The 13,948-nt window shown below is 39.7% G+C and overlaps 1 protein-coding gene across 1 annotated transcript; it reads right to left on the bottom strand.

The window, feature by feature from the left end:
* Positions 1 to 587: 587 nt before the first annotated feature.
* Xkrx (XK related X-linked) lies at positions 588 to 11,937 on the bottom strand. The gene is made up of 3 exons (XM_055608330.1): positions 11,594 to 11,937; positions 7,085 to 7,353; positions 588 to 1,333 (listed from the first exon to the last, which is right to left on the bottom strand). The coding sequence occupies exons 1-3, from the start codon at positions 11,926 to 11,928 to the stop codon at positions 588 to 590; spliced, it is 1,350 nt and encodes a 449-aa protein (XP_055464305.1). The 5' UTR covers positions 11,929 to 11,937.
* Between the last annotated feature and the right edge of the window lie 2,011 nt (positions 11,938 to 13,948).

Raw genomic sequence — 13,948 nt, forward strand, 5'->3', positions numbered from 1 at the left:
AGTCTTTGCTGAATGATCACTAGTAAAAGCCTAAAAGAATGTAAACCCATTTGGGAAGTAGTTTTTTGTTTGTTTTGGTTTTGGTTTTGTTTTTTAATAATGGGGACTTCCTAGCCGCACTTTCTCATTAGAATCAAAATATCCCAGCCACTGTCATATTTAAAAGTACTGAAACAGCCAGACTATTTTCTGGGAGGTGCTCATTGCTAGTAAGTTGTCACATCCTCTGATCAGAACAGACATGTTGTGGCAGAGTTCAGATCAGCCCATGGAAGCTCAACAATACCTCAAACAAATGAACAAAGTTGGGAATGTAGAGTCTCAGTGAAGTACCTGAAGGTTATTCCAATTGACTAGGAGAACAAACTAAATAAACAATGACTAGTGCTGGTATCCAAACCTACCAGTCAATCATAAACAGTAAAGCCTATTTGGAAGTTACTTTTTCTTTTGTTAGGCTTACTAGATGAGTCAAGAAAACAGGCCTGTGAGTACTCACATACAGGAGTCTCACCCTCTCTTTCAATTTCGCACTTGCTCCTGTCAAGCCCAAACCCATGCTATAATGTTCAGAAGAATAAAAATAATCAGACAATACTTTGTCTTGTGTCAGTCTCACCACGTGGCTCTGAGTTCTCAACCCTTTCCCGATGTTGTCTGCGGCAGCAGATACAATGGAGGTAGTCTACTATATTATGAGTGAAGAGTGAGCGTAATGGATGCAAGTATTGGAAGAAAAGGAGCATGAATCCAATGGAAATCAGATAAGCAATAATAAGCTGCACAGCAATTAAAGAATGGCAGTAATTCAGTAACACTTTGACTCCAAAGAACTTAAAAACCAAGACCATTATCACATTCTCTACCAGCCTCACACTGTAGTGCAGTCCCATATGTCCCCAATTCTGACCTTTGTCAACAAGGTCTCTGTCTGCTAACTTCAACTGCATGGCTGACCAGCAAGAGAAGTTGATACCAGCATAGAGGATGGTGACAGAAATCAATACCACCAGAGTGCCAACTCGGCTGAAATTTTTCTCAATATTGTTTGGCATTTGGGCACCACTCCTCCAAAATTTAACCCAGGGCTCAAAAAGGATGATCAAGAAGTTGAGCACTAAGAAGGGCACAGCCTTCAACTTTAAGGTGGCAGAGAAGAGCACCAAAATCACAAGGCGGGAAGTAATCTCCAAAGTCCTCCAGATGGTGATGCAAAGGACTTCCAGTGGCCCAAGGCGAATCTTGTAGTCATCGTACTTGATCTGGATAGCCAACATATTACAGAGGGTAGCCCCATAGGTGACAGATATCAGGGAAAAAACCATTAGCACAACTGCAAAATAAGGAATAAGACAGAGAAGCAATCAGTCGATGTTTGTGGTAAAGCCTGTATTCAGAACCAGAGGTTCAGAGCTGATGGACAGGGCTTGAGGCATTCTTTAATTAAAAGCAGACTTACATATAATCATAGCTACGTATACAAATAGCATGGACCTGAATAAACATTTTACAAGGACATATAAATGTCTAGCAGATATAGAAAAAGATATTCAATATCACAGACCATTAGAGAAATGAAAATGAAAATCACAGTAAGAGCTGGTAGTAGAGGTCAGTGGGCATGTCCTTGCCTAGCATACAAAGAATGACCACAATAAGATGCTACCTAATAACTATTAAGCTGAACACAATTTTTTTAAATCTGAAAACAGTATGGATAAAATGAAACTTTTATACATAGTTAGAATGTAGATTGATATTGCCATTGTGATAAACAGCATGAATATAACTAAAAAACATAAAAACAGAACTAACATATGATCCAGCAATTCCATATGCAAAGGGAAGGAAATCAGTACCTCAAAGAAATGTTTTCCCTGCTATGTTGTTCATTGCAGCAAGACACAGAACAGCTATTATATGGAAACAATCAAAATGTCTATTGGTGGGTGCATGGGTAAAAAAAAAATGGCATAAATATGCAATGGGATATTACCCAACAATAATATGAAGGAAATTATATTGCTGCAACAAAATGGATGATTATCAAAGACTTTATGCTAAGTGAACTGAGCTAGACTAAGAAATAATAATGTATTACCCCATTTATAAGTAAAATCTCATAAATAGACGGATTTAAGGAAACAGAGGAAGGCAATCGTTTTCGGGGGTAGGGGGAAAACAGGAGAATTTTTGCCAAAGGGAACAAACTTTCTGTCACAAAATGATTACATTTGGAAACCCTAATGTACAGCTTGGCATTATATTTTACTTGGACTGAAAGAGTTCACACACAAATAGTAATTATAGGAAGTATCAAAACTTCCCAGTGTAGACCTGAAATATATACAGTAAAACAAAATATCACACACAGGAAGAAAAATGTAATAAATAAACCCAAAATATCTTCTTTAATGTTGATGGTGTTTGAACTCAGTAGCAGAGCTCTGGCTGATCATGAAGAAAGCCACAGATTCAAGCTCCAACATCATATAAATAAGCAAATAAAAATAATAAAACTATTCCTGTATGCTTTTGTTTTCTTTTTAAATTAAAAAAATATATTCACTTTATACTCTTGTTGTTGCAGCCCCATCCCTACTCCCCTCCCAGTCCTATCCTCCCTTCTTAACTCCCCCTTTCCCATCCAGTCCAGCTCATCAAGTTGCATCAGGACTGAGCATGTCCTTTTTCCTTGTGGCTTGGCAAGGCAGTCCTATGGGCAGGAGAAAGCTAGTAAGTGAGCCTGTGTCTGATGAAGCCCCTCTTCCCTTACTAGAGGACCCACATGAAGTTTAAGCTGCACATCTGCTACAGTTTTGTAGGGGGGGTCTAGGTCCAGTTCATGCATGGTCCTTGGTTGATGCTTCAGCCTCAGCAAGCCCCTCTAGGCCCTGGTTATTTGGCTCTGTTGGTCTTCTTGTGGAGCTCCTGTCACCTCCAGGTCCCTTTCTCTTTCCTCCCACTTTTCAACAATATGAAAGAAAGACCCAGCTATACCTCTCCTGGGAATGTACCCAAAAGGTGCTCCACCACACATTGAGAACACTTGTTCACCTATGTTCATAGCAGCTTTATTCATAACAGACAGAATCTGGAAACAACCTAGATGTCCCTCAACTGAAGAATGGATAAAGAAACTGTGGCACATTTAGACAATGGAATATTACTCAATTATTAAAACCAAGGAAATCATGAAATTTTCAGGCAAATGGATGGAACTAGAAAAGATTATCCCAAGTGAATTAACCCAGGCCCAGAAAGACACACAAGGTATGGACTTACTTGTAAGTGGATTTTTTCCATATAGTATAGGATAAGCATAGTAGGCACAGACTCAAAGAAGATATGAAACATAGAAGATCCAAGGGAGGATGCATAAATCTCACTCAGAAGGGGAGATAGAATAGAGAGAAGCAGTGGCTAAAGAGAGAGGGAACAAGGTAGGAGAGGGGTCACAGAGTGTTAAGAGGGTGGAGAACAGAACTGGAGAGACCAATGGCAAGAGAACAGAAGGACTATAGAGAAAAGAGAAACTGAGGGTGGGACATCAATGTGACAAGCTGGAGACCTAACTCAGGGTAGGTTCCTGAGGGAGGATATGAGGGGTACTTAAGCAGAGACTCCAAGTAGCAGAGGCTACAGAGACTGAAGAGGACATACTCTAACTAGACCGGTCTCCTAGCAGAGAAAGGGGAACACCAACCCACCCACAAAAACTATGACCCAAAATTTACCCTGCCTACAAGATATGCAGGGATAAAGGTAGAGCAGAGAATGCCTAACCAATGCCTGCCCCAACCAAAGACCCACACTATAGGAGAGTGCCAACCCTTTGACACTATGAAAGATGCTCTGCTAAACTTACAGATAGGAGCTTGATGGAGTTGTCCTCTGAGAGGTGCTACCCAGTAGCACCTCAAAACTGATGGCGAGACTCACAGGCAAACATTGGGTGATGTTTTTCTGTTTTCTAAGTTTCTAATTTAGAAATTTTGGATGAACATACAATGCAAGAGTTTAATCATAGAAATATACAAAACAAACTTTTCGAAATGATTAAGTCTTATAAATAATACTGAGAAGAAGTCACTGACATAGGAAGGACATATGTAAAGGTATAGGGCAGGCCTAACTGAATAAACAGTATTCTGGGAGAACAGTAAGTGAGAAAGGAAAAATGAATTATCTGAAAAACAACAACTACTAATCTTTGGAGGCATATATGTTCCTTCCTTCTGTTCCTCCTCCTCCTCCTCTGCTTCTTCTTTATTAAGCAGTATCTCACTGTGTTGTGGCTCTAGCTGGCCTGGAACTTGTGATGTAGATCAATCTGTACTCACAGAAATCTGCCTCTGCTTTGCAAGTGCTGGGCCACTATGCCTAGAAACTGCTTTTTCCAGTTGAAGTCTAATCTTTGTTGTGTATCTTCTTCAAGAAACTAGTCTTCTATGATTCATTCCAGTTGTATGTGCCAAAATGTAGTAGAAATCTCATGAAGGCAAAAGGGACCATATCTATTTTTTTTATCCTTACAAGATAACATAAACTGTCTGAAATAAAGTATGTGTTTCATAAAGGTTTGTGGAATAATGAACATATTTTGATTTACAGAAGCAAAATAGATGCTTGGGATTCAAAATCATTCAAGTAGTCCTGTAGAATCCTTCACAGAGCTTGTGGAAGACACTGAATATCTTTAGGCCTCAGTTTCCCAAGTCTCTGAGATACTATATGGTTACTTGATTTTGTCATTGATAACAACAACTCATCACCCTCACAATTTGATATTTACGGAATTTCTGAACTTACAACAGTGTGGTTCAAAATATTTTAAACCCTATTTAATTTTTGGCCCATGGCATCCATATTAATGTATATGAGAGGAAGGCCAGATATATTCCTTATCCACTATAACTAATCCCCACTTGTAGATGATATAGGTGACCCTTTCCTAGTCTTCCTTTATGTCAAATGATACTGATTACTAAATTAATTAAAATAATTAATAATAGTTTAATAATAATAAATTAATAGCTCTCAAGGACACAGTTACCTGTAGGTCAATCAGTTTGCACATTGTCACTTTTGTAATGTACATATATTTTAATTAGATGATTTTCCCACTCTCAAAATTCTCAGGAAGAAAAGCAACATTTCCAGACAATGTTGTCAAACTACTGTCAAGTGTACACTTGTATAAAGCTTCCAAACCAATGGAACTTCAGAAACAATTGTTAATGGAGCAAAGGGGATAGAGGTGGCCCCTTGCATTTATTTGAGTCAGAGGACTTTGTCAAACAAGGTCAGGACTTACTAATAAAAAAAAAAAATGGTCCAAAGTTTACCCACATCTGAATGTGCATTTGCGTAAAACAGATGAAACAAACTCAGGCTGGTAAAACTCATTAACAATATTTGATCTTGACACTGACAATACTGACTCACATTGAATCTTCTGCTAGAAGTCTTACTCATTTAGGGACCCATCTTTTTACAAGCAGAAACATATGGCAGGGGCTTCTTTGTAACTTCCTCAGAGATCATCAAGAAGATCAGACCTAGACCAGGCCTGATGACTCTTATTCATCCCACAGCCCTTTTCTGTCTCTCTACTACCACTGGAGGAAATGATTACATCTGTGATTCTTTAATGAAACTAGCTAAGATCAACAGGGGCACTTTTTAAAAATACAGATTACTGGCCTCCCCACACTCTGTGATTGATTCAGGTCTGAGAATGGAAGGTAAATTTTAAGGAGAACCTTCCAAACCAGGCATGCCAGATCTTGTCTATAGTCCCAGCACTTGGGAAGCTCAGCAGGAGGATTGCCATGAGGAGGATTGTCATCCTGGGCTATACAGTGAGATCTAGGCCAGCCTGGAATACAAAGAGTGACAACATCACAAAAACAAACAAACAAAAAGAGAGAGAGAGACAAAGAACATTCCCACATGATTGTGATATGCAGAAATATTTGAGAACCTTTTCTCTAAAGGTGGCCATCTGTAAACAAATTAAGCAACTAGCAACACAGTGTACACACTAGTGACAAGGGAAAATCTCCATTTTTTTCTTCTTATTGATACTGTGGCCAGAAAGTGTGTTTGTGAAATTTTTTAATATAATTTTTATTTATTACAGTTTATTCACTTTGTATCCCAGCTGTAGCCCCACCCTCATCCTCTCCTAATCCCTTCTTCCTTCTCTCCCTCCCTCAACTCCTCCCATGCTCCTTCCTCAGTCCACTAATAGTGGAGGACCTCCTCCCCTTCCATCTGACCCTAGTTTTTCAGATATCAGGACTGTCATTCATAGTCTTCCTCTGTGGTCTGGTAATACTGCTCCCCCCCTCAGGGGTAGGTGATCAAAGAGGCAGCCACTGAGTTCATGTCAGACAAAGCCCCTATTCCCCTTAGTAGGGAACTCACTTGGAGACTGAGCTGCCATGGGCTACCTCTGTGCAGGGGTTCTAGGTTATTTCCATGAATGATCCTTGGTTGGAGTATCAGTCTCAGAAAAGACTCCTGGGCCCAGATTTTTTTGGTTCTTTTGTTCTCCTTGTGGAGCTCCTATCCCCTCTCGGTCTTTCTATCTCTCCCTTCTTTCATAAGATTCCCTGCACTCTGCCCAAAGTTTGGCTATGAATCTCAGCATCTGCTTTAATACTCTTCTGGGTAGAGTCTTTCAGAGGCCCGCTGTGGTAGGCTCCTATCTTGTTCCTTGTTTTCACCTTCTTCTGATATCTATCCTGTTTGCCTTTCTGAATGAATATTGACAGTTTAAGAATTCTGGTGGGTCTGAGCTCTTTTCCTCCCTAAGTTCTAGTGCTGTCCAAAAGAACTATTTTATGATGATGAAAGCATTCTAGATCTATGCCATCCCAAGATAATAAGTTACTAACCAGATGTAGCTACTGGGCATTTGAAATGTAGACATCACTACTGAAGAAGTATGCTTTTAATGTAGGTTTTTTTTCTTTTTCTTTAAATTTCACATGAGTAAACAGTATATTGGACAGTTCAGGCCAAGACTTCTAAGACTCTTGGTTTAAGAACCCTCCCTTCTCTTGACCCCACTCACCTCTACTCAGGGGGACATCTGCAGAGATCAGAGTCACATATAGCTGATAGGTCAACTGGGGCACTGAGCCCAGGAAGGCTTGAATCTGTGACATACGTTTGTAGGCATTACGGTGCATAGCCAGGGTCCGGATGGAGTGGCCCACCTCCCATTCTATTAGCACCTCCTGGCCATCTATTAGCATCTTCTTTCGAGTAAGGCTGACATAAGGCTCTTCCTGCCCCTCTTTCTTCCACAGTGTAAGGTACTTAATCATGGCCTCCAAACACCTGTGGGAGTAAAGCATGATGGAAACTTAGCTAAAATTGTCCCAAGAAAAGAAGGCGTCATAAAGGAAAAAATCTGGGGGAGGTTGTATCACTTTTTTTGGCATTTCCTTTCTTCTGCCCATTGCACATGAATAAAAGGGTTGGCCATACCTTGTACAAGTCAATTAGGGCTAATTTTTTTCCCTCTTTGGTCACCCACTTGCCTAAGAACACCATTTCAGAAATACTTCTTTGTAGTCAAGGAATCATTTTATCTCCTCCAAAATATGTCTGAATTTTTTTTAAATGTGCCTCAAATACAAAAGTATTAAAAAGTACTATGTTCAGAGAGAAAGATGAGGGCTCTGAAAGGCTCTGGTTTTCAAAACTTAAATTTCTAAATTCAAATATTCTTTAATAAATACATTCAGCTTCATAATTGAGGTTCTTAAGTTCTGCTTTTTAAAGAAAACATCTCTTTATTGTATGTGTCTCTTGTTTGGGACAGATTCCTTTTAAACCTGATTCTTTCTTTATGAAGAAAACAAGCTTACCAGAGCCTATTACCCTTGACATCTTGCTGAGAGTCTATTTCCTGCTGTGACCCTCTGACACCTCCCCCATCAAAATCAAAAGTCTTTGGCAGTTCTCATGCAGTAAACATAAGAAAAAAGCACTAGAGCATGCTGTTTTTGTTACACCTGAGTTACTGCTTCCCCCACTTACTCTGAAAAGAATGGAAACCTAACTATTTTTGACAAGATTATCTGTAGCAGAAATTTAGAAATCGTTTCCAATAGATTGAGGACAGAAGCTCTATTTATCTTGCTTCCAGCTTTTCTCACATGGTGGAAACTTGATAAACATTTGCTGAGCAAAATGAAAGAATGAGAATGAAAAAAGAGAAAGCAGGTGAGAAATGCAGAAGGTCAGAACAGAGAATGATTTAATAGGAAAACAGATTAAAGACAAGTTCAGGACTGATGTGCTTTCTAGGCTTTTGACTGTTAATAGAAAGATTTAGAATGAATGTAAGTACTGGCTGCCATTTTCCACAGATTCCCCAGGAATATTTTTTCATGTGTACTGCTCCAATATGAACACAAGAAATTTCCACTTTCATGTGTGTGTGCATATGTGTCTATTTGTGTGTAGGGAGCCATACATATGCCACAGTTTATGTATACAGAGATCAAAGGATGACCTTGGGTGTTGGTCCTTGCCTTCCACCTTTTTTTGAGATAGTTCTCTTTCTGTACACCAGGATATCTGGCCCACAAGTTCTGAGATTCTCTTATCTCTGCCTCCTATCTCTCTGTAGGAGTACTGGGAATAATGATCCAGATGTACATTGGTTCTGGGGACCTAAAATCAAATCTTCATGTATGCTTTATCCACTGAGTCATCATCCCAGCCTTGAAATTTCTACTTTCTATAGACAAACAGTAAGACCTGGGTGAGAAAAAGGAAGGAAAGAAGGAAGTAATTACAACACATTTGCTATTTTGGATAAAATGTCTATGTACATTTTCAAGCCCATCCATACTATTGTTTAACGAAATATTGTGCCAGTGGCATGAAGTATTTTGTTTATGATTCCATTCCTAAGGCTGTTTGTGAGTTTAAGTAAATATGGGATGCCTTACTCTTGAGCTATAGTAAGCCATTTCCAGAAGCATGTTGCATTTCATGTAAGAGAACATGCCCTAAAAACAGCTTCATTTGCCTGATAGCAGAAATAAAACTCTTACCTAATGAAAACAAGAATGGCCTTGAAAACAACTGTACAAGTAGTATCATTTCTAAGTTTATAATCATTTTTCTGAAGAACTACAGGCAATTAATAGTTGCTAAGGGTCCACATTAAACACATATACATATGAGCAACACTAAATGGACTCAACAAGTATTTATATATTATATAAATATACATTACATATCTATATACATATATACATTATATATATGTACATTATATATACATAAATATACATTATATATTTATATAATATATAAAATATATAAAAATAATAATTAGAGGCAAAAAATCATGAATTTGAAAAGAAATGGGGAGGGACACAGAAGGAGTTGAAGGGGAGAGAAGTTGAAATTATATACATATATATATATACACACAAAGTATACATAAAAAAATCTCAAAAATATATAAAAATTTTCAATAAAAACAATTATTCTTCCTCTGTGGGCTTAGAGTAACTGAGGCTTATAAATGCTTCTCAGTCAAACCATGTGCAGTACAAGCGAAATGACAAATTTGAAAACAGTGAACAACTCTCTACATAGAGCAAAGTCAAAATCAACTTGGAAAGCCACAAACAAACAACAAAAAGAAAGTAAAAACTTAGGGCTGGGTACTTTAATCTTCTTCAACTGCTAATTTGTTATGTTGCATTTTGAAAGGGACCAAAAAATGGTTTTTGTGAGTCTGTAGTAACATCTTAAAATTCCATGATTCAAATTAAAGTCTTCAGTGTACAGATAACTTCAAAAACTTTGAATAGGAAAGTACCTTTAGATCAACCAATCCAAAAGTTACATATGGAAAGCTGAGTCACGTATGCACATTAGGTATATAATATGGCTCATACTGTAGACTTTGCTTTTAGTAAATTCTCAAATTTAAAATCATGAACTACCACATAAAACCCTGTTTTGGAAACTAACTTCTCAAAACTTAGATCTGGCAATACCAAGTCTGAATCCCTACACAGAAACAATGAGTTAGAGTTTTAAAGTGGCTGCCTCGCAGACAGGCACGTCCCAGATTCCAATTTGCCATGGTATTCCATTTCTTTAGCACTGAGATGTTGTTTCCATTTATCATCACATGTGAGACTATTTCCTAATACTTGGCCTACTTCGTTCATTTATAGTACACATAACCCCTGTGAGCACCTGGACTTGGAACACAGATCTAGCCAAACCATATATTTTACAGATGAGGGAACTGAGACAGATGGCATCTTCACTGAGCCCATTCAATTAGTGAGTAATAAAGGGAGGACTAAGCTCTAGAGCTCCTAATTCAGGCCACTGCTTTGCAAAGATAGCCCATATTTTCCGTGAAGCAACCTAACTAGTTCTTCCTTGTTTAAAACAGAATTGATAATCATTTTCCATATTTATGGAACTATCATTGACAAATAGAAATACATATTCGCAGATAATAAATTTTATTAATGGGGTCCCATTCTTATGAAGTTTCACAGACTGTTTTAGATCTCTAATGATGAGCTATCTTCATGTTGCATCAACATGGTGACAGATATTCCTCAGCTGACTGTGGATGTTTGTCTCTCTTGCAGTCAAGACAAACCATTCCTCTCTCCTGACCTCATAAGTTACACAATGTTTCTCTACTGTCAAACCCCATAGCATTCAGATGATTCTGTGGGCACAGATGCCTGTCTCCCTACAATTAAGCATGTTCTCACCCTGCTCACAGCAATCTGAATGGAAATACCTGATACTACCACCCTTTGCTACTAAATCCGGACAGAGGTATACCACCTTATTTTGTTCCTGCCAATCTGCATATATTTATTGTAGCAACATAAGAAGAAATAAGCAAGAAATATTATTGGGTTGTAGTACCAGCTTACTACCACCTATTACATAAAGCACTCTTCAGATGTCAAATATATCTAGAAATTTTGAAAATGGCCATACCAAAATCCAAACCAAACCAAAACAACAACAAAAAACACAGACAAATAAACAAAACATCCCAAGAAGTCCGAAATGTGAAAACTGAATGCAGGACAGAATGAAGGCAAGAATGAATGTTTTCTTTCATAGGACAATTAAATAACAGTTCAAATTACAGACTCTGGAGGCTAGGACTATAGCTCAGTGGAACAGCACTTATTTAGCATGCCCACCACTTGGGTTTCAATCCAAATAAAGTGAAAAAGCATTCGGTAGATATAGCCCAAGAGCACAAGGTAGATACACTTGCTGGTCCCATACCAGTTTTCATAACATAAACTCAGTAAGAACTCTCTAATCGAGTCTTATGGTTCTAGTGCTCATGGTTTTTGAACACATATACATGTCAAAAAGCCATTATTGTTGCACCCAAGATTTCAGATAAGGTTTTGGGACAGTAGGCAGGGAAACAGAGTGAGAAGCAATTTAAGAATTATTTAGATTAGAAGCACAGTATCAGTCATGTAAATATTAGCTTCATCCCCCGATGTACACATTTGAAGGGGTTGGGGAGAGATTTAATAATGCTCACCTGATAACAGGTCCCAAGAGGATTAGATGCATAAATAATGATAATGGTCTATCTTTGGCCAGGTCTCTGTGGACAAAAATGAGGGTCAACTGAACCATAATGGATGAAAACATGAAGAAGGAAAAGGTATATGTCATCCAGAAGGTTTCATTATTCTTTCGGTAAATTCTAACCATATACAAGGCAGATGCAGCTTCACCACAGTACAAAAAGGTGGAGAAGAGGATACTAAATGGAAAGGTAAAGTGTGGGTTAAGTCCACGGATGACATCTTCTTCCAGAGATGAAATAGGAACCATATTTGGCTCCTCAGGAATTTCATACACTCCATCCATTGTGGAGAATCTTTTATGGTCTGGAGTTCAGAACTCTTCACTGTCCATCGCCAACAGAGCCCCAATAGCCACTGTTGTCCAAGGATCAATCAGGTGGACAGTGTCAAGTCAAGTTCCCGAAAGAAGACCAACAAGTCAGAACAGGAGACAACTCTCTTCTAGACTTGAGAGTCTGCAATGGAGAGTCCAGTTGTATCTCTTTGAACTTCACTCTCGATTGTCCCTAGAATGCAATCACATATTTGATGAGAAACTTGGAAAAGCATCCCAGCACGGAGTCTGGTGTCCAGGTCCAGGTGTGTGAAAAGGCAAGGAACAACTGTTTCCACCCAGCCTCCTTTCATAGTCCTCAGGCAACGTAGTAGCCACTTTGGGGTGGCACATCAAATACTCAGCAGCTTCTCCTCAGCAATTCTCATCAGTATGGCCTCTCAAGTCAGCAGAGAACTGAGCCAAGGTAGAAGAGGAAGCACAGTCAGGTTCAGCACCTAGGTATACATCCAACCTGCTGCTAAGTTGTGCCTATTAGCTCACCTGCTCGCTGGCTCACCAGCACTCTCTCAAGACTGGCTGGGAGGCAAGTGTGCTCAGGAAGGTTCTCCAAGCCCCGCCCCTAAGACAGCCCTAGCTGGGGGCCAGAGTAATGCCACCACAGTCCCCAAGCGACATCTCCTCGGAAAGAAGCGGAATGCGCAGTGCACGATAGAAGAGGCTGGAGAGGTGTCTTCACAGAGACAGTTTATTACCAAAGGCAATAAACAGTTTGAAAACTGCAGCTGGTCCAGGGCTTTGGGACCTATGGCACCTGGATGACTTGGGCGGGTGGTGCTGACATTAGCTGTGGGTGTGGGAGAGACAGATGGGGCAAAACAAAATGAGCCAGAGTTCCAAGGCGAATAGCCAAAGGATGCTCCACGTAGCAAGGAGCAACAAAAAAAGGAGCCTGAGCAGCGTTTCTCACCATGACTTCTGGATCCAGGAGGGAGCCAGCTACAGCTTTCTTCTTCTCTGGGAGCAGCAGCAGACACCCACTTCTACTCCTCCCTTCAGCAGCTAGCTAAAGGGACTGGCTCCCACACTCATTCAACCTACTCGGTTAGGCAGGTGTGTCTCTCTTGGCCACAGGGCTGAACCTCCCCAGGTCCTATTGCCCTCCAGATAACATCAGAAAAGCAGGAGCCTAAGAGGGAATTGGGTCATAGTTTCCAGTCCAGGTAAGACCATATGCAGCAAAGGGACTACTGAAACAGAGAGAGATTAAAACTCAAAGCCAGCCCACAGACACTGAAAGCACATATATGCCTTAATTTCTGCTCTTACAAAATGAAGTCAGGACAGAAGCTTTAGAATAAACTTTTAGGTCTTTGGTTAAAAGGCTCTGAAGAGGTGCTAAATTCTAAACAGACTGATAAAGAGCCAAGTGAGCTGTTAGTAAAACCAGGAGAGAGACATCTTAAAGAGCTCTAAAAATTGCCTGGATTTTTAAGGGCAATCCTCCCCCACCTCACTGAGCTTTTGTTTTCATGCTTTGTTTGCATAATCCTAAACCCCAAAGAAAAAAAAAAAAAGAAAACATCTGCCTCCAGGTAATATAAATGTAGCAGACCCAGTGCCAATCTCCTACCACCAGAAGCCAGCAAAAGGAAGCAGTGGGAGGAGTGACCAGAAAGCAGCCACCAAAAGGATGGCCTCAAGATAGACTTAATCTTTGTCGTTCACGGTGTGTGTGTGTGTGTGTGTGTGTGTGTGTGTGTGTGTGTGTGTGTGTGTGTCTAAATTCTCTCGATTGTCACATCCTTTCCCAAGGGCTGACTGGAGGACAGATATCACTTGGAAAGGTTGTAGTCTGCAGCACAGCTGCCCCTGGTCTAGCAGCTGGCTTAGAGGCTGCAACTTCCTCTTTTGTGGCCTCTTTAAGGAGGTGATACTATTAAGAACAACTTTAAAATGCTGATGGCTTAGAATGTTTAATTGGAAAATGGGTGCTCTAGCAATGGTAAATAGTACATAATCTCTTTGA

Source organism: Psammomys obesus, unplaced genomic scaffold (assembly GCF_907164565.1).
Source record: "Psammomys obesus unplaced genomic scaffold, mPsaObe1.curated_primary_1811, whole genome shotgun sequence".
NCBI classification, from domain to species: Eukaryota; Metazoa; Chordata; class Mammalia; order Rodentia; family Muridae; genus Psammomys; species Psammomys obesus.